Here is a 25,845-nt window from a genome sequence, read left to right as displayed (position 1 = left end):
GTAGGGGGTAACCTGGGAAGGTTTGGAACAAGTAGGGTGCAGCATGTGTGGTGTATGCAATAAAAATGGAGTTGTGATAAAAGATATATTGCTGCCCACACTGAACTTTCAAAGGAACATCCATCCATTTAAAGGTTCCTTCCCTAGGGATTTTTCTAAGGTTAACACATCCCCATAGGCAATTTTCACACCTGGGAATAGTAACAGGACAAAACTTGAGACTCTTGACTCATTAGAAAAGTCATCTTGCTCACTCAATTTCCTCTTTGTTCATATTTTCAAATTGGAATGATGGAAAGACCTTAGCTTAGAGTCACTTAGGAATTTGGGGACCTGTAGACCAGCCTGTGACTATTGGGAAGAACAGAACTGTCAAGCACTGCTGAGGAATGTCTCCAGAAGCTTTAACAGAAACCCTTTCTACTCTGATGAAGTATGGATGTGGCTCTGTCTTATTAGGCAGAATTTGCTTAAGCTTAAATAGAAATTATATGTTTTCTTAAATAATTTCCTTTTCAACTATAGATTTCTCTTTCATGTGAAATAAACTTGTTCTTGGAAGAATGGGGGAAGGGGAAAAAGTCAACTCCTGTGTCTATGGAATGTTCTGGCCAACAAGAGATGAACTTTGCATGAATTGGGGGAAAGTATTGGTCCAGGCCTTTAGATAATTTTTTTTAATTATTTTTGGCACAACCAGCTTTTCATGTACTAAAACCAACAGGATAGTTATTTAAAGCAACTAAAATGGAAAATAATGTAGGCATATGTCTTCAGGAAGTAGCCCCCTTAAAAAATATTTTCCTATTAGTTCCACAGATAGAAAAAGGATGCTTTCCGAAACAATTTTTTTCAGCAGTGTTCAAAAGTTAAATTATGTGTTTGCACATTTATATGAAGTTCTAGAAAAGGCAAAACCAATCAAAGGTGATTGAAATGAGATTAATGATTGCTTTGAGGTGGATTGACTGGGAACAGGCCCAAGGAAATTTTCCAGAGGATGAAAATGGCGTGTTTGTTGATAAAGGTGTAGAATACAGTGAGCATTTGTCAAGACTAACCAACTGTGCTGTTAACATCTGTACATTGATATAAATTATACCTCAATTATAAAAATTTCTTAAAATGATCTTAATATTTTTCTGGTGTTAAAAATGTTCAAAATACTTTCACTTCCCTTTCACGGGTAGGAGAAATAACTATAATGAAATCCTTATTTAATTATTCTGAAATTTTTTTTTTGAATTTTTAATATTTATTTTTTAGTTTTTTTTTTTTTTTTTTTTTTTTTTGGCGGACACAACATCTTTGTATGTGGTGCTGACGATCGAACCTGGGCCGCACGCATGCCAGGCGAGCGTGCTACTGCTTGAGCCACATCCCCAGCCCCTATTCTGAAATATTTTGAAGAAGATTTTATTAATGTTTAGGTATGGACCTTCCCTTAGAGTTTATGTTGATTTTCCTTTATGGAAAGAATGGGAAAAACCACTCTTGGAACAATGAGTCTGACTTCACTGGCCTCTGTGTCCATCTCTCCCAATTGCTTCCTCCAAACCCACCCTTCCAGTTTGTGTTGACTAGGGTTTGGAAAACAAAATAGTCATTGAATGAAAAAAGCTATAGCAGTCCTTACATGGATTTTTCTGTCTGGCTACTTGTACCCTCAGGTAGACTTTAGACTTGGTAAACCCACTGTTCCCTTCTCACTGCAGTTAACAGGTAAAAATCTTCAAGGATAATAAATTTGAGCTGTTCCAAGTAAGTACCCATGGGAAAGTGCATCATCTTTTTTATTCCAGTCATCATCTTTCCTGCCTTACAAATGTGGATTATGTTTGCATAATTGGCTGGTGCAAGGTGTTGAAATTCACCCAGTTGTTTTCTCAGCTTCTAACAGGAGTATGATCTAGAAACCACTTCCTTGAGCCTTGAACCCATTTAGATGCTGTTGATCATAGAGACCTGAAAATTGCAGGGCACTGGAATATAAATGGTGTAAGTGTTTTTACCTGGCCTTTATTTAACTCACCAGGAGCAAGTTGCCTTGCTCCCAACGCTGAACCAAAGGCAGAGTTTGTTCTTAGGGCATAGCCATGGGCCCCAGAGCTGGTCAGGTTGATCATAGAGAGACACAGGTGGGGTTTGTGCTCAGCCTAGAGCTAAGGCCTGCAGAAGACTATTTATGAGTGGGGATGGGAAGAATGTAGGCATTTGCTACCTTTTATTACTTTGCTTTGGAGAGAAATTTAAGCCCTTGGTGACGTTATTATAAAGGGATGCATATCTTTCTTTAAGTGCAGAAACATCAGCAAAAGCCAGCTTGATTTCTCTCTCTCTCTCTCTCTCTCTCTCTTTTTTTTTGTAGTTGAATACAATACCTTTATTTATTTTTATGTGGTGCTGAGGATCGAACCCAGTGCCTCACACATGTGAGGTGAATGCTCTACCACTTAGCTACAGCCCCAGCCCAGCCAGCTTGATTTCTGAGCAGGAGGTGTACAGGCTTTGCCTGTTTTTCTCTTTTGTTGCAGATGTTCTCAAGGATGGGGTCTTTGACTGTTTCATTCACCAGTGAATCTGTGGAGATCCTGGGCCAGTGCAAGATAGATTAAGTATTCATTCATTAACTATCAGTGGAATGGCGGCACAGAGAAGGCCACACAGAACAAGACATGACAGGACCTAGTTAAGAACAGTGACCAATAGAGTAGGGTCTCTTGGTCCCTTTTGTTCCTCAGTGGAAGGAAAAAACCTTTTATGGGGGAATCAGGACTTGATAAGCCCCCATGGAGAATTTGTGGTCAAACAAATGAAATCCTAGTGATTTCTCTTTCATTCATTCATTCATTCATTCAATTAATTCAGTGTAATGCATTGTGCTTTACTCTTGGGATGAATAAGTAAAGGAATGTCATCACTCTGGGCTTCAGTATCCTTGTCTTTATGCAGGAAGTTGAACTAGAATATCTCCAAAAATGGATAGTGTAAGAGTGAGGATCATTTTTCTCATATCTCCAGACTCATCTCAAGTCCAAAGCAGCAGTATGAAGGAAGAAATAGTACAGAACAGCTGTCATTGGTCCCGAGGCCACCCCCTCCCCAAGGTTCTGCTCACAAAGAAACAGCCTTGTGCCCGTGGCGCCTGTGATGGGAAGTGTATCCCTCAGGCGATGAGCAGTGGTTTGATTGTCTGCCCCTCCACCCACTGCATGGCTAATGATAGACCTCTGCCTTTTTCCCATAGGCCACTCCTCTCAGACTGTGCTGTGACAGCCGATATAGGCATCTAGGGGTATGGTGAGGTGAAGATAACCCCTGTTTTCCCAGCAGGCAACCTGCTGATCCTACACATCAGGAGCAATTCCCTCGGGGATCTCCGACTGGAGCTGCTTATTACCAGGAACAGGAACATTTCATACATCATCAAACTGAATGGCATGGAATTAGCCCAGCTGCCCTGCACAGTCAGGGACTATGCCACAAATCGCTCATTTGTGGTTCATGCCCTTGGTTTTCCCCTCCTGCCCTGTGATTCCTGGGAGGAAGAAGGTCATTTTTTTAGCACAAAGGACCCCTGCTACAAATCCTGTGAATATTGATATGCAGGCTCATAGCGAATCTTCCTAACCATCTTAATCCTATAAAAAGCTCCTTGAAAAAATAATACATATCAGTCGAGTTGGCATAGAAACATGGAATGATTTCAGTGGAAATGCTGTTAATGCCATGAGTTGGTATTCATGGTTGGTATAGTCACTGGGACAGTTTTGCATGGATGCTATCATCTGCTTTCTTTCCTGAAGAATTTGTGGTCACACAGATGTAATCTCTGCTCTACAAGTCTGTATCCCATGAGTTCTCTAATGTTCTAAACAAGTTGTTCTGGTTATCTCCATTTCACAGGCTTTATCGGCTTCCCCCTTTCTGGAAAATCTTGTATGCCCTCTCTCCTAATTTTAGCTATTGTTTTTCCTTTCTTATTTGTGACTTTTCTTTTCTCAAAGCCTTCCTTTAGCATCTCAGGTCTCACTAAACTTGACTTTGTATAGATAAGTTGAATTTGTGTTGTCATAGTATTTCTCATTTTATTTTCCTTATATTGCTAGTTTGTTAGTCACACTTTGTCTTGGTAGATTGTCACCCTTTCCAGGAAAAATAAACACATCCTGTATAGTTCTGTATCCCCAACTCATAGAGTAGAACCATTATGCATAAACCTCTAATATGGATCAAGATCCTTCCTTAATACGAATAACTGTGACATGTGCTAATTATCCCTATTATACAGATTATAAAAGTGGGGTTCATTTTGGTAGGAAAAAATGGAATAAAGTCACACAAGTTTCAGGATAGGATTTGAACTTGGCTTTTGACTCTAATTTTCTTTTTTGTTATTTGAATTATTTTAGCTCTTAAATTGTATTTATTGATTTGGGCTGGTAGTGCATGCACATAGTAAAAAAAAATTTCAAAGATTCTAGGTTTCTTTTTGTTATTCTGCATCATATTGGTAATTTAATACTTGCTTGTTCTCAAAATGAAATTACTTTCCTCCAAGAAGCCAGCTCACTATTCTGACTTCTGCTGTTCTGTTAGTGGTTCCAGCACAGATTCTTTTTGGGGGGCGGGCGGGGTTACCAGGGATTGAACCCAGGAACACTTGGCCACTGAGCCACATCCCTAGCCCTATTTTGTATTTTATTTAGAGACAGGGTCTCACTGAGTTGCTTAGCACCTTGCCATTGCTGAGGCTGGCTTTGAACTTGCATTCTCCTGTCTCAGCTTCCCGAGCTGCTGGGATTACAGGCATGCACCATACCATGCCCAACTTCCAGCACAAAATTTTGACATGACATATTTTTTAACCCTCTCTCATGTGTACCAGCTAATTGATCACTCAAGGCCAGCTCATACCTCATTTCCTCAAATCCAAATCTGCTTGTCCATTCTTACTGCTCCCCTGATCTAGCCTTCACTCCCTACCCAGATGACTGCATTCTCACTACTGTCCATACCTCCCTTTATCCCCTTCCAGTTCATTCTAGGGTCATCTAGAAACTTATTGGAAATCTTTGTACCTTCTGAATGAATTCTTAGACTGTTCTTGTTAGGTTGTTTACTTGGTTTTGGTAATCTGGAACAACTATTCTCAGTTTTTAAATAATGATTTTAAATGCATAAAATGAAACACTTATAGGGTTCCACTGGAGAATATTATGCTACGTGAAATAAGCCAATCCCAAAGAACCAAAGGCCAAATGTTCTCTCTGATATGTGGATGCTAATTCACAATAAGGGGAGGGGGCTATGGAAGAACAGAGGTACTTTGGATTAGATAGAGGGGGGGTGAAGGGAGGGGAGGGGTATGGGGGTAGGAATGATAGAATGAATTGGACATTATTACCCTATGTGTATATATGATTACACAACCGGTATAACTCTACATCATGTACAACTAGAAAAATGAGAAGTTATATTCCATTTATATAAGATGTGTCAAAATGCATTCTACTGTCATGTATAACTAATTAGAACAAATTTTTTTTAAAAAAAAGAAAACACATAGGGTTCTAAAGGGAACTATTTGTATTAAGGTAGCTATCAAATTATTTTAAAAGCAAATTTTGATAAAGTAATCTATGTTTCTTCCTATTAATATATTAAATAACAAGGATATCCTACCAGGTAGAATAACTTACACCACCATTTCAAAGTAACAGTGAGTACAAGTGGTATTTCAAGATCCCCACACGTGTGTGATATGATGAAAATATCTATGATTTGTTTGGTTACAGGTCCTTCTATTATGTCACCTACATTCATAAACAAAGCAAATGCCAAATTTCACATAGAGGTTAAAGAAAATGAAATGTGTGTTCAGTGTTCATTGTTGTCCACTTACATTTGTGGACCACAGATTAACCCCCCCCCCCCACCCTTCCATAGTCTGAATCTCAAGACCCTGTGGCTTACTTTCTGGTTCCCTGGTAACTTTTAAGTTTTGGATCCTCTTTTTGTCCCTATGTGGGCTCCACTCCATACCATACAGATGGGAGATTAAACTGGGACCTCCATGTCTAACCTGCATCTCTGTTCTTCTCTTTGCATCTATACAGGTGGAGGAAGGATGGTGGGAAGGTGTTCTCAATGGGAAGACTGGAATGTTTCCTTCCAACTTCATCAAGGAACTGTCAGGGGAATCAGATGAACTCGGCATTTCCCAGGATGAGCAGATGTCCAAGTCAAGTAAGCAAGTCTACTCCACAAACAGGAAATGGGGGAGACCATTAAGCTCTATTCCAGCTTCCCTTCTGTACTGTGTCCTATGCTGAGAGGCTGTGACAAAAGCTCATGGGTATTTTGTTGATTGTACTACCTTAACCCACTGTGGTTTAGTAAGTTTATCACTGAAGAGGTCTGACTTGCAGCCATACATTCCATACATCTCTGGATAGATGACTGTCAGCCCTCATACCATGATGGTTCTGCCTCATGGGGGGCTCATACAGCTATGAGATGTTTTTACCATAAGTTCATAATTATGTTTTAAATGAACCCAATGAGATTGTCGAATTTCTCAGTGTCCCTTGTGGAACATGGAGAAAAATGACAAAAAAATATGTGTGTGTGTGTGTATATATATATATATATATATATATATATATATATATATATATATATATATATATAATTGATGGCAAGAAGTACTGTGCACAAGAGAAGTGCATGCTAATTTCCTTAAAAGTATGAGAAGACATGCTGGGCTCATAATGCACACCTGTAATCCCAGTGCCTTGAGAGGCTGAGGCAGGAGGATTACAAGTTTGAGATCAGCCTCAGAAACTTAGTGAGGCTCTCAGCAACTTAATGGGCCTCTGTCTTAAAATCAAAAAAAGGGCTGGGGACGTAGCTCAGTGGTAAAGCACCTCTGGGTTCAATCCAGAGGTCTGACAAGACAACTGAGTCTAGGCCCCACCTTGAGCAAGCATGCGTTTCCTTCTGCAATGGTGAGAACGAACTTTAGGTCTTTCTTTCTCCAGGGCCTGAAAGTCTCCCTCCAGTTTCTCTGCTGCCCTTTCCAGCTCATGGAGCAAAAGGTCAGGACCGGGAAGCTTTGTTCTCCCAGTCGCTAACCCAACTTCCCACGTGGGCGTCTGTGTTTATCTTGTGCCGTGTTGAGCCAAGGTCATGGGCATGAATGTTGTAGGAGGCTTGACTGTGTCTTAGTAGTGGCGACACTACCTAGGGTTGCTGACTTCTCAATAAGAGGAGGGCAGCTCAGTCTTGCCAAAATAATTCTTCAATGTCTTCCTTTTCCATCTGGAAAAATCTGACTTTTTAGTGGTGTTCTTATGTTGGCTTGATGTCTCTTTTATTTAACCAGTGGTATGATTAGACAGATGCCTGATTTGGAAGTAAAGCCATTTCCAGAGAAGTGCTCAGGTGACCTCTTTTGCTTCGTGTCTCAGAAGCTCTGGATCACACAGCCTGACATATATAGATAGAGCTACACTGGATGGTTGTCTCAGTAGCTTCAGCAGTACCTCTTCCTCCACTGCTAAAGCCTGGGACCTTCCTTCCCTGAACTCCATTCCATCCTGGAGTCTATAAAAGGAAGTACTGGGAAAGGATTTTGGAGCAAATGTAACCTGGAGCTCCTGATGCCTTTTCTGGCTTAGGGCAGAGGGATTTTCCACTAACATGGCCCTGCTAATGCTTGACTATGAGAGTTGCTATTGTACTTCAAATCCACATAAGAATTCTAACTGCCCTAGTGTTGCTTTTTGTACACTGGAATAGTATCATACATGGTAATTAGGTCCTATAATAACAATACTTTCAGGGACATTGTGGATTAAATGTGCTTTTTTTGGAGGGAGGACCAAATCAGGTCATGGGGAAATGAAATATTGAGTTCCAATAGCAATAAAGTATATCAGCCACCTTACCTATGGAAGGCCTCTAATAAATGGTAGCTCTCATTGTTAATCAAGATAATTGGTTGGGGCATAACCAGTTAGTGTTTAGCAGTTTAAAGCTGTTTGGTTACTCATTGATGCTGGGGTCACTGAAGCATCATGTCTGCACTTGGAAATGATTTGGGGATTCCTGTACTGATACAGAGATTTAGGGGAGGTATTAGAATCCTCTTTGGGAGAGCTTTATGTTATTTTTAACTATGCTCTCAGATCTTGTAGTTTTGGAGCTATTGAAACAAACAGTCTCCCACACATTTCTAAATCAATAATTTGGACAATTGACCCTGCCCAAACTCTCACCTCAAAGGTATGGTACTGGAATTCCTGGCACAGAATTAGGAGGCTCAACTGTCTTTCCTTCACCTGTGCCCCCCAGCACTCATTCAATTACTAGCCCTCCATTTTAGGACCAGGAGAACCCCAAAATTTCAATAGCCATGTTCAATCCATGGAATCTGCCCATCGTTGAAGGGATTTTTGAGGTCCCTGGAGAGGCATGGACTCCTAACAAGGATGCATTCTTCTGATAAAAGCAAATGGCTTTGGTAGTCTTCCTGCATGTATAGTTAAGGAAAAGAGGGCCTATCTCTCCACCTGTTTGTGTTCATTCATCCATCCTTTTTCTCCTCCTTCTGTTCCTTGTTCATTCAACCTTTGTTGAGCCCCTGTTGTTACTATGACATTGTGTGAGGCACTGAAGATACAGAGCAGAGACCCTACCCTCAGTAAGCTTACCCTGAAGAAAGGGACACACAGATCCCCAGTTATTCAGAAAAGAATCCTGAGTTCTGGCATCAGAGGAAGAGTGGATACAAAGGCAGAGAGGTCAGTCCTGTGGCAATGTGGCAAGTGGGTTGGTCCCAAAGAGCTCTTCATTGAAGAGCAGGTGTGAAAATAATGTCCCTGTAGCTTGCTAAATGTAAGAGTCCTCTGAAATCAAGAAGTAGTATCTATCAGTGTTCTGACAATATTTTCAGTAGCCATTTACACTCTGGATTTGCTTTAGCATGTGATCATGAAAATTTATATAATCAGATCACTTGCAGAAATTATATATACTGGTAGGATTTGTCTAAGCAGAACCTTTGGTTTTAGAATGAATCTACTTATTCTTTTTAAACATGTCTTTATTAGTGTATCATAGTTTCACATAATATTGGGGTAAATTTTGACATAATCATACATGCATGAAATATAATTTGCTCCGTTACAGTTCCCAGTTCCTCCTCTTTCCCTCTCTTCCTTCTGTCCCCCATCCTCTATTCTACTGGTCTTCCTTCTATTTTATTTATTGTTTTAATTGATGATTGATAGACATACATAAAGGAGAAATTCACTGTGCTTAGTCTTATCTCCATAAATGGTGTTAGTGGTTTCAATGGACTTTACTGTTTAGAGAAGGAAAAAAAAAAACTTTTTGTTTTGAAATAATTATAGATTCACGAAAGTTGTGAAAACAAACACAAAACTGTACACCAAAATCCCATGTACACTCCACCCAGTTGTAACATCTCTTATTGTCATCACAAATTCATATTCACTTTTGTCCTAAAGCTGAAAAATACAAAACGTAGGGCATACACAAGACACCTAGCTTTTTCTCTGGTATGAACTTAAATGTACTTAATCAAAGTCTTTGTTAGACCATCCCACTTAATACTCTTTATAAACAGCAATTAGTTTTCCCACAGAGATTGCCTAATTAACATGTGACTCTGGGGTAAGTTAAACTCCAATGTTTGTACCACGTTGGTAATTTTTAGAGATCACAGGGATGTCATTTAAACATCCTTTTAATTTAAATGCTGTCAGGCATTAGGGTGAGTTTTTTAAAGATAAATAAAAATCTATATCCTGGTATGAAGAGAAACTTGAGTACAATCAGTCTTTTTTTATATTTATATTTTAGTTATAGGTGGACCCAATATCTTTATTTTTATATTTATGTGGTGCTGAGGATGGAACCCAGTGCCTCACACATGCTAGGCAAGTGCTGTACCTCTGAGCCACAACCCCAGCTCAATCAATCTTTGTATATCTCTTTGTTTCTCTCTCTCTCCCGCCCCCTCACACACACACACACATACACACACACACACACACACACTTGCTTCTGTATGTGTACATATTTGTGCATGCTTATTTCATAGTTGTGTACTTCACATTTCTACTTCAAGAACACACTTGAGGTACTAATTAAATTTTGTATATTAGTGGATGAATGTGATAGAAGTAACATTAGCACTATATTAATTAAAGATGTGTACCATGACTGCTTGTCATATGGAAAGTGTTTAATAAATGCCTGATGAATTTATTACCTTAAAAAGGCATTTTTTTTATCTTTGAATGACAGGTAAAATTTGTTAGAACTTGCTTTTTTTTCTTACTCTGATTTAATTTTACATATGGTGATTGGTTATGAAATCCCTAAACTTCTTAGACTAGATTATCCTGAACAACAAGGAAAAACTGTAACAATTATATTGGTTGATATTTTGGTTTAAACATCATGTCAGAGAAGAAGATACATAGTTACATAGTAGCAGAAACTATTGCTGTATATTTAAATTTGAAAATATCTTTCCAATTCACAGAATTTATGAAACCTTAAAGGTAGTTTTTCAAAAAGATTTTTATGAACCTTTAATTATAGGAAATTTCTAACATATTCAAAAATAAGACTAGTGTAATGAATTCCTTTGTACCTATCACAGAGCTTCAGCAATTACCAATCCATGACCAAATTTTTAAAGTCCTACACAGTCTCTCCCATGTAATCTTGAAGCAAATCCCACATATTTTATAATTTCAACCATAATTATTTCAGTATTTGTCAATAATAGGATGTCTTAAAAATGCTATTATTGGCTAGGCACCATGGCACAGAGCTGTAATCCCAGGGGCTTGGGAGGTGGAGGCAGGAAGATTGTGAGTGCAAAGCCAGCCTTAGCAAAAGCGAGGCACTATGCAACTCAGTGAGACTCTGTCTCTAAATAAAATACAAAATAGGGTTGGGGATGTGGGTCAGTGATTGAGTGCCCTGAGTTCAATCCCTTTTACCCCCTCCAAAAAAATGCTATTAACACATTCACCCCAAATTGCAGCAATTCCTTAAAATAATTAAAAATATGGTAAGTATTCACTTTCCCCTAATAGTCTTCTTATTTTTGATGAATTTGCTAGTGTGCATCTAGATCCAAGTAAGGTACATACATTGTGATTAGTTGATATATCACAGTTTGTTTGAATTTATAGATTTCTCCATTGTAGACTTCCACATCCCAGATCCATATTTCTTTACCTCCTTCCCTCCCTCTTTTTCTCACACACACACACACACACACACACACGGTATTCAGTAAATTATGTTGTAAAAATTGAAACATCCAGGGTTAGAACTGTAGCTCAGCGGTAGAGCTCTTGTCTAGCACATGTGAAGCCCTGGGTTCAATCCCCCAACACCACAAAAATAATAATAATAATAATAATAATAAAAAGTACATACATACAAGTGGTTGCAACAGTAATACAGACAGAATCTTAGGATTTTAGGGGCAGAAAGGAATTCAGAGATCATTTAGCTTTGTATCAGATGACAGCACTATTGCCCAGTTTAATTAAGTCCTGAGTGTGGCCTGACTTGTGAATACAGAGGCCAGAATCTGACAAATTTCAAACCTAACTCAAGTTGATCTTATTTTTTTATTATGATCACAGATAATGATGATTTTTTAATATAATGGTAGTAACTTTTTAAAAAAAGTTTTTTAGATATATATTTTTAGTTGTTGATGGACCTTTATTTTATTCATTTATTTATATGTGGTGCTGAGAATCGAACTCAGTGCCTTACACATGCTAGGCAAGTGCTCCACCACTGAGCCACAGTCCCAGCCCAGATTATGACTATTTAATTGTGGCTTTATTCTTAATTGTACACATACTAATATTAAGTAGAACTGATCACCAAATAATTATAATCACAAAATATCCTGACTTTTATAAGAGTTACTTGAACATGGTGGCAAAGAAATTCAGATTTCACTGTTGTCCAACTTCATTTTCATTCATAGCTTGCCTCACATTTAAGATATAAATGTGGGCTGGGGATGTGGCTCAAGTGGTAGCACGCTCGCCTAGTGTGTGTGGGGCACTGGGTTCAATTCTCAGTACCACATAAATGTGAAATGAAGATATTGTGTCTACCTAAAAACTAAATAAATAAATATTTTTAAAAAGATATAAATGTATCTTCAATTTTAAACACTTAATTTTTTTTTTTTACTTTTTGATGGACCTTTATTTAATTTATTTATATGTGGTGCTGAGAATTGAACCCAGTGCCTCACACATGCTAGGCAAGTGCTCTACCACTGAACCACAACCCCAGCCTAATTTTAAACATTTTAAAAACATTAATTAACTTTTTTTTTTAAAGAGAGAGAGAGAGAGAGAGAGAGAGAGAGAGAGAGAACTTTAATATTTATTTTTTAGTTATTGGCGGACACAACATCTTTGTTTGTATGTGGTGCTGAGGATTGAACCCAGGCCGCACGCATGCCAGGCCAGTGCACTACCGCTTGAGCCACATCCCCAGCCCAACATTAATTAACTTCAAATCATTGTTATAAAACTAAAAATATTCCTTTGTTGTTTTTAAATCCTGTAGCTACAGGAACATTTTTAGTTATTTATTATAATCTTGAGAAAGTTTGCATTTTCTTTCTATAACCATTAATAACCATGGGTTTTTAGTTTGAATTGAATTTCTCATTTTCCTAATTCTTTATTTTAAAAAGTTTAGATCATGTTTATTTAGTGATGCATCAAGCTAAGACGAAGATGAAACTGACTTTTAAAAATATGTGGCATACTACTCCCATGATACAAAAATATTGTGTTTCATCAGGTATAAGAACTCAATTGTTCAGTGCCCCTCATCTATGAAAACAAAAGCCAGGCTGAGAAATTATATTCTGGGGCATCACTCATTTTTCTTTGTAATGTTCGATGGTATTTATTTTCTGTTTGAAGAATGTTCTATTAGCAATGAAGAGCAGTTAGCAAATTCATAAAACAAAGTTTCAGGCAAAGTTAGCATAAGCATATGATTTTGTGTTTGAATCTTAAAATTCTTCCCTTCTATAGTGTTTGCTCTCTGCAAATACTCATATTTAATGCTGACAGTATTTCCCCCAATAAGGTAAACATCACTCATGTTCATGATCTTTCCATTTACTCATTTCTTTTGCTTTTCAAATAGAATGCTTGTGTGTCCTCACCCAGCCCCCAGCCTAGTCTGCCTCCCAGACAGCTTCGTTGCCAGTAAACAGGGAGAGTTTGCAGACAAACTTGACCAAATTTAGAGACATCAAAGCCATGGTCTGTCTCAGTGACTCCCAGATCTTGTTTAGTGTAAGGGCACGTGGAAATTCTATTGTACTTGGGGGAACCTTATCAAAACAGTGATCCACCCCCACCCCCCACCCCACCCCCACCCCCACCCTTATACTTGTTTTTTAACAAGGACAGGACGGCTATTCGGTTTTGGAGGACCTGGCTGGCAAAACAGTAGTTGTGTCTCAGGAGTAGTAATGACTTAATCACTGAAGTTGAGTAAAAATTTGTTCAAATGAAAACTAGCCATTTTTAACTTTCTCTGTTTTTGTCATCAGTGTCCTCAAGAGCTGTAAGTCTCACAAGAACATTTGAAACAGATTGTTGCTTCTCTAGATTATTCTTACATAGTCAGTGATTGGATTGCCTAAGTATTTGCTTTAATTAGATGCAGCACACCTGGCAAAAAGGGCAGATTTCAAAATGAGGGTATACTACCAGTCTATATGTCATGGAAATTAGAAATACCTGATTCTATTTAAGTTGTTAATCTGATTATTCACAAATCCCTTCATGTATTAGGAGTGACAAGGCCCTGGAGCTGACACTATGGTTCCTACTGGGTTTCTCATTTCTATATGTAATGTTTATACGAAGTGAGATAGGTTGTTCTCTTCCCACTCTGTACATATCTCCTACCTTTTTCATCCCTCCCACTGAACTATAAAGCTATATGATGTAACTAGCCTCCAGTTTGAGTATTTAATACAAAAGCCATTATAGAACTTATTTCTTAGAGTAATGTCTTTATTAATTGATGTGGTATTTTTGTAGCAAATCATTTTTACCTGTTTTTACCTGTTTGTGGTACTCTGTAGGGCCTATGTTTATGTGTGTGTATATGTATTTGTGGGTGGGTGGATGGGTGGGAGAACACTCAAAGTGGGACAATATGTGTGTATTCTCTGTATTTACTCTTGGTTCCAAAGATATTTGGGCTTAAATCATATGTCCAGGCTTATGATATTGATAACCTCTACTTGTAACAAAAAATTGACACATGACACTGGGTGAGTCCTATGTCCTCATGCTTAAATACAGTTTCATGATGACTGATATGGCAAAACCTCAATTAAGATGTTTCAAGAAACAGGATTTTCTAGTGTCCTTGATGCTAAACAGAAACCCCCTTACACTGAGATGAATGCCACTATTGGCTTCAAACCTCATTGGTGAACCCCCCTCCCCAGTATATTGATACATTTTCTTGCTTAAAGGCATTGAAGATGACAATTCTCTCATGTATGTATGTATGTATGTATGTGGTGCTGGGGATCAAATGCAAGGCTTCATACACACTAGGCAAGTACAATACCACTGAGCTATACCCCCAGCCCAACAGACTTTTTGTAGAGAATTCTGGGTCTCATTTAGAATCTTGAGGCTTGAATATTCTGTTTTTATCATATGGGGCTGTAGAGGTAAAAAATAAAGAAAAATGGGGCCTAGATCTGGCTTATACTCTGCAAAGCGAAGATGGTGCTACACAATTAAGTCATTCAAGGAATCTGTGAATTGTATTCCTTCTGGTTAATTGAGGTTTTCCTATTCTTAAATTACAATCTTGAGATGGCTTCCGGGTTTAACTGAGCATAATCTATATGCTGGTCACTTGCAGAGGCAAACCCCAAATCTGGGTGCTCATTGCTGTCATGGTTGCATGGGGACTTTGGGCTCATTCTGTAACCTTAAATTCTGCCTAATGGTCTCTAATTAATTTTGTGGATGAAGCTCTTGCAGCAGATTCATTGAAGGCAAGTTCAGTTAAAGACTCTTCCTCTTCCTTCTTTTGCCATCATTTGCTTCCCCTTCCCCCCTCTCTTGTTTTTCTCTCCCCTTCTCTTCTCTCATTCACTGTCAGGAAAGACTACCTTTGAAGGGACAATTCTGTATCGAGCTGCACCTGGAAAGACGGAGGGCCACAGACGCTATTACAGTGAGTGACCTTAACAGCAGGAGGCAATTGTAAAGATAAGATCTGGGTACTTGTGTTTTTTGACGCAGCTGCCCTTTCCTGAGCTGCTCATGCTTATGCTCTTATGCCAAGTGTCTGTGTGAATTTCTGATCCAAGGATATGGGCTTATTTGCCTACGATAAGTGTCATCTCCTTGGTGTGCGCTACAAGAGCATTCCAACCATCAGCCCCTGGCGCTTTCTTGTTTGCTTTCTGCCTCTATCATGTATGTGACTTGCATGCATGAACCATGTGTGCAGAGAAGGGGAAAGAAGCATTCGTCATGGCACATGTATTTATACCAGTGTCTTTGGGCTGCTGGGGTACTAGAAGATGGCTTTTGGGAGAGACATCAACCTCTCACATTTATTGCTTTTTCTCAGTGGGTTATTAGAAACTGCTAAACCATTTTGTCATTGCTTGGTTCAAAGAAATAAGATTTTGGCATGAAAGTCCATGCCAGAAATTGTGTTTTGCTTTGCTCATTCAGCTAATCACCACATGGCAGATTTCTTTTTGGCAGGACCAATATGTAGCCTTTTGTGTTGTGAAATAAGGCTGCCAAAAGTTGAGGGGAAAGAGATGAATGAACTCATCTCATGATGCCCTTAGAATAGTTCCTGCTACATAGTAAACACTATATATGTGTGTGTTAAATTTAAAATAAATAAGAATGGCTCTGATTAGTGCCAGAAGAGTACATTAAATTATACAAAGTACAGGACCAACAGGAGCAATTTAGAAGAGACTTTGTTTTTTTGTTACCTGAAGGAAGGGCATCCACCTTAGTGCATGTTTATACGTATGCATATAGGCATATGTATATGGATGTAAGAAAAGAAAAGGTTCAGACGTGAATGCTAGAACCATGCTTCTCAAAGTATTTGAGTGAAGCTTATTTTTCTCCCACTGTGGACAGATGCATGGTCCTACTGCACATGACTGCTCCACATGCAGTGTGCTGTCTGTGCCTCACCAAAAGAGTTTAATAGCACCTGGATTGGCCTGTGCCCCATTCATGTGGACACATCAACTGGCCATATGGTTGGAAGTCACACCAGTGCATACCGCTAAAATGCTATAGTCATTTCCAAACTTACATACTTTTTGCACTTATCTCATGATGTCCTAGTAATGAGTCCTTCATGAACTGGGCCAAGTCCATAGTAAATTCTTTGGATTGCACTGCCCAAGAGTGTCATCTGGCATTCTGAGAATGACATGGGGACGTTTTATGGGCTAATGTGCATGAAGGACTGCAGTAGCTAAAAGATGCAGCACCAAATTAATGTGAAATTGGAGTTATCTTTCTTCTCTTCCAAAGGGAAGGATCTGGATATTGAGTTATTTTACCAATGCATATATTCAGCTATTTAATTTACATACTTAAAAATGACAGAACCAACCAGGTGCAGTGGTGCATGCCAGTAATCCCAGCTACTCAGGAGGCTGAGGCAGGAAGGATCACAGCCTCAGCCCCTGAGTGAGTCCCTGTCTCAAAATACAAAATAAAAAAAGGGACCCGGTGGGTGGTGCACACCTGTAATCCCAGTGGCTTGGGAAGCTGAGACAGGAGGGTCATGAGTTCCAAGCCAACCTCAGCAATTTAGCGAGGCACTTAGCAACTCAGTGAGACCCTGTCTCTAAATAAAATACAAAATAGGCGGGGGATGTGACTCAATGGTTAAGTGCCCCTGAGTTTAATCCCCACTACCAAAAAATAAAAATAAAAATGGCTGGGAGGGGGACGTGTAACTCAGTGGTTGCGTGCCCCTGGGTTCAATCCCCACTGCTGCTTTAAAAAAAAAAAAAAGAAAGAAAGAAAGAAAAGACAGAACAGAACGACAGAAACAGGCTGCCAGAGTTTCTGGAAGAAAAATCTGCCGTGTGTTTCCTTCTCAAGTCATGCTTGTGTGGTTGAATGACCGTGCAATCTCTCCCTGTGTAATATAGAATCTATCTCACAGAGATTAATATAAAGTTATTAAGATGAGCCCAAAGGCAGAAAATCCCTAAAACTGGAAACTTGGTGAAATTAGGATGGCATTGGTTAAAAATGTTATGGTTCTAGTTAATAGGTAATGCTAGAAGATCCCTTTGAATACCCTCTCCGAAGAACTAAAACAGGCTTGCCCTAATCCATCTGCCCTGCTGCCTTCTGGTGGTGGTGGTGGTGGTGGGAGGGAGGAGGGTGGTGATGGTTTCTTTCCACTAATCATTATTTTTATTTCACCTTCAAATGGTTCTTTCTAAACCAGAAAAGAATATACAAGCCGTTTATCACATAGAAAGAATCCATACGGCAAAATGAGAACATGTTAAAAGGAAAATGACACAATATTTAGACTTTGAAATTATATCTCCAGCAGGAATATTTCCAAAAACAATGAGCAGATAAACACATGAGTGGATATCTAACCCAGGGGGGTTTTCCATGTTTGCACACTCAAATCCATTTCAAGTGGCCCCCTTGTTGTGGGCCACTCCTCATTGTTTTGTGCTCTGTTCTTGCTCACAAATGCTGTTCTTTTAGTTAATTAAAATCTGCACCAGGGACCTTCTTCCTCCCCCACCCTTCTGGCTTACGAATTCAGTTTTATGAAAAATAGCAGTAACAACAAAGAAAACCATTGTTTAAGGATTTGATTTTGAAACTTGTAGCAATTTCTAATGACCTTTCTATATATTTCGGGTTTTCATTTAATAGTTTCTTCCTGTACTGAGATGTCCTCATTTGAATGACTTCAGCATCTTATATAAAAATACCATAAAATGTGAGCAATTATTTGGTGTATTATTTTTATGGACTAGGGGGCCACCTGAACTGTAGGAAGACAATGCAGGATCGGCCTATAGAGAACAAAATTTGATGACATACTTTCATCCTAAGAGCATCGTTATGATCAGGAGATATGTAATAAATGGTCAGGAGCTATGCTACACATCTAGAAGCTTTGAGAGACAGTTTAATGATAAAATTTAGTATTCCATAAAATTTCCTCTGAATCCTGCCCTTTGATGGCAAAATTGATGTACTGATCATCCAAAGAAGAATGTATACCCAGAAACTTAACTAGATCCAAATAGGCCCTTCCTTTTAGGAACATGATTGTGGGGAAGCTGGGGGAAAAAAGAATCTGGGGAGGTAAGTGTCCATAATGTCTTGCTGATACCTGGTTTATGCCTCCCAGCACATGCCACAGGAGGTCAAAGGAAGAGTGACATGTCCCCAGTGTTCTTTGGAAAGGGATTCAGCTGTGGGAAGAGGATGGTGTTAAAGGAGGGAAGGAGAGCCATAGACTTTGGGGATTCTGGCCTCTGGAAGGGCAGCTTTCTTTCCCTCTTTAAAAACACCATCGTCTTTCTAGTGAAGCCATCTTAATGTCAAGTTTGGTTCAGTGCTTTCCTAGAGAAACACGTCTGCATGTGTTTATTCCTCGTGAAACCATCCAAAGAGATTTAATTCTTTGGCAGTCATAATTTTGTGTGGTTTCTTTAATTGCTAATGTGTTTAAATCGCTTTAAGCTTTACAGTTTCCCTTTAGGAAACGTTACTTTCATTGCTAATTGCTAATTGACTTGACTCAGAGTTGGAGGTACAGTATGTGGTACTGACTGGGTGGGGAGGTGAGGAAGGGGGCTGGGAGAGTTGTTATTACACAGGCTATAGCCAAGTTTGGATTACAACCAGGCTCCAGCTGAAGAGGGGTGAAATGCCACATTTTCAAAGAGGTCTCCTGGAAATTAGGTTTTCTGAGAAGTTACTTTGATTCACTGTTTTCAAAAAAGGCTGGGGGGCCAGGTGTGGTGGTACACACCTGTTATCCCAGTGGCTCTAGAGGTTGAGGCAGGAGGACTGCAAGTTCAAAGCCAGCCTCAGTGTCTTGGTGAGGCCCTAAGGAACTCAGCGAGACACAGTCTCAAATTAAAAAAGAGCTGGGGATGTGGCTTAGTGATTAAGTACCTCTGGGTTCAATCCCCTGTACCCACTACTCCCCCCAAAAAAGGCCAAGGGTTGGGAGATGAAACAAAACTCAGCTAACTAAACAGCATATTCAACACACTGACTTCAGAAGCCCAGTGCAAGTTATCTTCCACCCAGTGACACTTGTAGAGTTGGCTCCTGGCTGGTTGTGAAACTCTTCAGGCTCTGGATGATTTCTGAGCTCTTTCTCTCCCCATCCCCACTCTTGACAGGCTTAAGGGAAACCACAGGCTCAGAGAGTGATGGGGGTGACTCCAGCAGTACCAAGTCTGAAGGTGCCAACGGGACAATGGCAACTGCGGCCATCCAGCCCAAGAAAGTTAAGGGAGTGGGCTTTGGAGATATTTTCAAAGACAAGCCAATCAAACTAAGACCAAGATCAATTGAAGTAGAAAACGACTTTCTGCCAGTAGAAAAGGTATGTTTGACCATTTTATTTTATTTCAGTATAATGTGGCATATCCAAAAGTGCATTTTGTGGGGTTTGGTGTTGGAGACTTCTAATGCCTCTTTTAGGGTTTCATTGTCCTCATGTACTGGTTATTTGCCCACCCTGCTTTTTAGCTCTTCCTCTGTGTGGGAATAGATTCCTTTAAAAGACGCATACTCTAGTTTTCTGTTTCCTTTTTTCTGACTCTCTTGTGTTAGTCTGCTTTCCCACTATAATGAGATACCTGAGATAGAATAAAGGTAAAAAATTGGGGCTGGGGTTGTGGCTCAGTGCTTAGCACATGTGAGGCACTGGGTTTGATCCTCAGCATCACATAAAAATAAATCAGTGAAAGTATTGTGTCCATCTACAACTAAAGAAACTATATTAAAAAAAAGATAAAAGATTATTTTGGCTCACAGTTTTAGAGAGTCTAGTCTGATTGGTCAGCCCATTGTTTTGGGCCTGTGGTGAGGCAGCACATCATGGCAGGAGCACGTGACAGGACAAAACCACTCACTTCATGAGCCAGGGAACAGAGAGAGGAAAGTGCTAGAGTCCCACAGTCTCCTTCAGAGGCATGCCCCCAATATCCTAAGGATCTGCCATAACACTCCAGCTCTCAAAGGTTCCATGACCACTCAATAGCATCACCCTGGGGATCAATCCTTTATTACATGGGTCTTTGGAGGATATTTGAGAACCAAAGTATAGCACCTCTCTAGGGAATGTTTCTCAGGATGACTTTTGAGATGGCCTCACACTTCTCCATCTTCTTTCTTGAAAAGCTCCTCATACCTGGACTTGACACATGCCTTTAACACCTTTCACATACCGAGAAATTTCTCTCCTTTTCTTGTACTCTTCTCTAGTGTTTTGTGCTTTGGTGTATTGACTGTGGTTTTGCAATACAGAAAAGGGATTATATTTTTTTTTTCTGTAAGAGTAAGTTGAAGATGATTTCAGACTGCTGAAAAGAAGTCTCCTGTATGTGTGAATGGTGGAGATGGCCTGCATTGACTCCCTGGGTTGTTCCCATCAGGGAGCTGGCTCTTTTCTTCTGTCTCTACTTCTGGGTTGGCAAGACAGAGACTGTGTGTTGCTGCTGAGTACACCGTTGCCATAGTAACACACCCAGAGCCATCACGCTTGTGGCTGCTGATGACGTCTACTGTGGTACACTTCTAAGCATCATAGTCTTGCTTAGGAGTTAATAAATACTGTGGAATTTTCCAAATTATAATAAGCTACACTCGTGCTGTGCTTAAAGAATGTTTGTTAATTTGATTTAGTGCTGAAATTTTTGCTTTGACATTTGTGCCAGCAGGTTTGGAAGATGGGGAATTGGCCACATCTCTAATGCAGGTTTATCAGTGGCTTTTAAATGTTTTCATTTTTCAGTGAGATGAAATTTTAAGGGTTGCATCATTTTCTGCAGCTGTAGAACTTCCACCCCCATGGCCCCAGCAACCTTGCCCAATGTCATCATGCATTAGAAACAGATTCTGAAAAGGGAGCTTTTGGGATACTTAATCCCTTTAGAAATGAATAAGGGAGAAAGAGAAGAAACCTTGAAATTAGAGACCATTTCTTCCTTTGTTGAAGTTGCTTGGACCCAGCATTATTTCTTTCAGTATTCAATATATGATGTTTCTCAAGATCTGAGAACTATCTAGTTAGTATCCAGTTAGTGAGCTTGTGAACTCACTTCTGTTTCACATGATCACATTCAGATTCCTATAAGTATTTACAAAAGACCAAGTCACCATTTTGGAAAGGAACAATGGATGGAGTTTTTCTCCATTTTATTCAAGTGTTTGAAGTAAACTTGACCATTGACTCAATCAACAAATAGTTCATTCCCTTCGTTTAGTTTATATTTTTGGTCTTTTTTTATTCTGTGTGTAGGAAGACATTGTGTGTGTGTGTGTGTGTGTGTGCGTGTGTGTGTGTGTGTGCGTGTGTGCATGTGTGCGCATATGTGACTATTATTATTGCTAATATTTGATTTAACTGCCAATAATATATTGGGTTATTATTAATAGCAATATCAATGAAAAATATTAATTCCCAAGTTTATTTATTTATTTTTGAGATAGTCTCATTATGTTGCCCAGGCTGACCTTAAACTCCTGGGTTCAAGTGATCTTCCTGCCTTAGTTCTGAGTACTAGGACTACTTGTGCATGCCACCGTACCTGGCTATTCCAGATATAGGTTTAACTTCCTACTTCAGTATTTCTGCTTGGAGATCTTAAATTCATATCTGTTTATCCAAACCCAAATTCCACATCATCTCTTTCCTCCACCCACATATATCTTAGTTTTAGGCTGCACCAACTCCTCTTGTCACTCAGAGCAAAAACCCTGGGGTTGACCTTGACTGATTCATTAGGAAATTCTATCAGTTCTGCTTCCATAGTATGTCCAGAATCCACCCACTCATGTCTCATTATCTTCACTACTTCCTAATAAAGCTTCTTCCTTCTCCTCACTAATGTACACTATGTGCTTAGAACAGTGCACAGCACATAGTAGGTGCTCAATAAGTATTTATCAAATGAATAATATTAAAAGCTGTATAATAGAACTTTAGAGATTACAGACATCTATAGAAAGGGGTGACTGGGTGGAATACTGGAATAGCTGCATAGTTCAAGTTAAAGTAATTGTATGGTCAATGCATCTTTGTGAAATAGATTTATTGCATTGGTATTGATGGTATGAAGCATTATTATTAATAGCAATATCAATGAAACATAATAATTCCATCAGAGTTATGTAATATATATGCATGTGTGTCTCCTATGTGTGCATGTGTGTGTGTGTCTTGTTTCCTGATTTGTTTGCAGAATGAAACTATGTGCTGGAAACTTCCTTAACCCACTTCTCAGTGTGAAGCCTCTGGGGAAAACATAAATTTCCCAGCCTGCTCTAATGGCTGTGGACAATTTTTATAACATCTAAGAAGATTTGAAACTATCTGTGCTTCCTGTGATTGGTACCATGGGTAGTTGCATAGATTTATGGATCCATTATGTCATTATACAACCTGGCACAAGAGCTGATGAGTGTGATATTGTTTTATTAGTGTACAGCCTGGTTCTCATCACTTCTGGGATGGTTTTGTGTCCAGGATTTATGTTTAAGGAAGAAAGTTCCCTTTGAGAATGGAGCTGCTCTTTTGATTTGGCAGAAGCAGAAATTGGATCTTGTACGGAAGCATTTGAAAGGTTAGACCCAAGCATGCCTCTTGCTTAGGCTGGGATAGTTGACCTTCTGACATGACTGGTTTGATAACTTGGATGAGGGAAAAAGAGAAGATGATTATTATTAATGTCTGCAGGCATTAAATTGTACTTTCCATTCAAGTTTGCAAAGTATCGACATCCACTTTTCTGCATCAGTAATTTTGTGCTTATTTTGATTGTTTTAATCCATATCACCCAGAGATAGTGATTAGATTATATGCCAGGAGAGAGATTGTTTAGCATCCCCCTGCTGACTATGAATAAAGAAATAATGTAGGTATTCTTCTCTTATTAAATTATAAGGAAGGACTCCATTTATGAACCTTTTTAATACTCCCAGATGGATATGCCTGTGAATGATTTGTGTAATGCACCACTTAAGTGAAATATTTACAGATGAAATGATATAATGTCTGGGATGTGCTTCCAGTAGACTGAAAGATGGACAAGTTGGTAGGGCATAGAAGAAATTATATTGGTCATGAGTTGATAACTGTTGAAAGTGAGTGATGCATATATGAGAATTTGCTATACTCTGCTCTATTATTGTGTGTATTGGAATTTTCCCTGGATTAAAGGTTCAAGAAAAAATAACTCGTAGAAAAATCTACCATTTAAACTAAGAATAAATACAAGTGTGTGCTGCATCAAAATAATGAAAACATTGTGTAGTAAAAGATGAACCAGGTTAAATATCAGAAGTTTAGAGGGGCATGGTTCCATTGTCCTAGCAGACTGACCTTGTCAAAGTTGACTTTAGTTGGAACATCTATAAAATGGGAATAATCTTTTTATGTATTGTACCTCATAGAACTTCCAAAAAAAAGGCATGTTAGCTGAAAATACTTTGTAAGCTATAAATGTAACTCATTTCAACTAGTGTTTGTCAAGTGCTCACTGTTTGCACAGCACTGGGGATACAATGATAAAGACATATCACTATTCTCAGGGACATATCACTGTCCTCATGGAGTCACAGAAAATAAACAAGCAATAATAATATGGTCATAATCAGGCTGAGAACACAGTGTAGTATCTTGTAGGAGCTCTCAAACATGGCAGGAAGTCATTAGGAAGACTGGAGAGCATGTGTTTATGTGTATATATACCTACTTCGTACAGGAAGTGATTTTAGACTGAGAATTATGGGTCTACTAGGCATTCATCAAGCAAAAAAAAAACCAGAGTTAGCAAGGAAAAGCAGCATGTATAATGCCTCAAAGAGGGAAAGAGAGCACAGATAGTGTGTAAAGGCTCCAGCAGAAAGTGGGGAAATATGAGAATGGGGGAAGAAGCAGGGCCCAAATCATGAAGAACCTTATGAGACTTGTTAGGAGATTTGGACTTGATCTTGGGGGCAATGCAGAACCAGCAAATGTTTTAAGCATGAAAATAACATAACTAGATAGGTTGTTTAGAGAAAGAATTCCAGCTACCATGTGAGGAGTGGATTACAGAAGACATGGTGAATAAAATTCAAAAAACAGGTGACAAATTTATATTGGCTCTCCCAATAAATAGCTCCCCATCCCCAATTTAGGTACAGTATTAGTTAATAAGATTAACCAGTGAATGGAGAATACAGAGACAATATTTGCTAAATTTTTCAGTAGAGAGATGCAGTTAATTCAGCACTGGTTATTGAAAAGATGATTCCTTCTATGCTGCAGAGTAATCTTTACCTTTCAAATTTGCCTTCATCAGTAACAGCATTGCAATATAACATGTACAGAAATGTGTGTAGGACATACCATGTTCATGGTTTAGAAAGGTGTCGGTTCTCACTAAAAGTATGTTTAGATTCAGTGCAATCCCAGTCAGAATATCAAGAGGCTTTTTGGTGGTGGTGGTGGGGACTGACAAGCTGATTCTAAAATTTAAATGAAAATGTAAGGGACCAAGAATAGCATACATGATCTTCAAGAACAAAGATGGAGGCAGTGTAGAATGGGTGCAAAGGTAAATAGAGCAATAGAAGAGAATAGAGTCCAGAAACAGACCCAGACATACATAGCCACTTAATTTATGGCAAATTTGAAAGGTATAGTCTGCTGTGAGAGTTAAATGGGCCTTCTAGTTGATTCCCAGAATTAGACTTACCTACCCAATTTCAACATTAGACTGGCTGAGACCCATATGATTTTAAAAGGCCTGCAGAGAATGCCTGCTTTTAAGAGGGGCAGAGAGAAAATCTGAGCATGTCCAATTTATTTTTTCTAAATTCTATCAGATAAGTCCTTTCACTCTTCCAGGGGAGAATGGATGCAAGAATAGAGAATGTCTCAAGAGTGTCCATTTCAATTCCCTTTATGTGGAAAAAAGCATCAAGATAAGGGATGTTTTCTCCAACTGCTTAAATGATCGTCATGGAGAGAAACAAATGGTTTGGGGAAAGATTTGAAATGTAGAATCAAGAAGTTTGATAGTGTCTAGGGAGAAAATGAGAAGGAGAAATTGAAGATGATGCCTTGGGCAAATAGTTTAAGCAAGTAGGTGAATGGTAATACTAGTTCCTGATTAGATGATACTAGAGGAGGGATATATTTTAGGTGGAAGGTTAGGGTAAGACTAGCTGAATTTTGAGGTTCTTGTGGGACTATTAAATGGAGGCTTCCAGCAGGCAAATGGATAAATAAATCTGGTGATCAGGAGAGAACCATAGATATAGGTTTGATATGTAGCCTAAAGATTGGGTTGGAAGACTTTAAGAAAGAAGGCAGCCCACATAGGACCTTCTTCTCATGAATAAAGCTGGTACCTCTGTCTCCCACCTGAGGACCTGAGGGAGAATTTCCTCATCAGGCTGCTTTTCTGTGACACCAGCCTGATCCTACCCTCTTTTT

The 25,845-nt window shown here is 39.1% G+C and overlaps 1 protein-coding gene across 4 annotated transcripts in view; it reads left to right on the top strand.

Annotated features, from left to right (window-relative positions):
- Sh3kbp1 (SH3 domain containing kinase binding protein 1) overlaps positions 1-25,845 on the top strand; it is a 338,974-nt gene that overhangs the window by 173,425 nt on the left and 139,704 nt on the right. For all 4 annotated transcript variants that reach the window (XM_077106294.1, XM_077106292.1, XM_077106291.1 and 1 more), the window contains 2 exons: positions 6,120-6,249; positions 19,535-19,740. In XM_077106294.1, coding sequence (XP_076962409.1) covers positions 6,120-6,249; positions 19,535-19,740 — 336 coding nt within the window. The remainder of the gene's footprint in view (positions 1-6,119; positions 6,250-19,534; positions 19,741-25,845) is intronic.

The sequence above is a fragment of the Callospermophilus lateralis genome, chromosome X (genome assembly GCF_048772815.1).
Source record: "Callospermophilus lateralis isolate mCalLat2 chromosome X, mCalLat2.hap1, whole genome shotgun sequence".
NCBI lineage: Eukaryota > Metazoa > Chordata > Mammalia > Rodentia > Sciuridae > Callospermophilus > Callospermophilus lateralis.
This window is presented reverse-complemented; position numbering and strand designations above follow the sequence as displayed.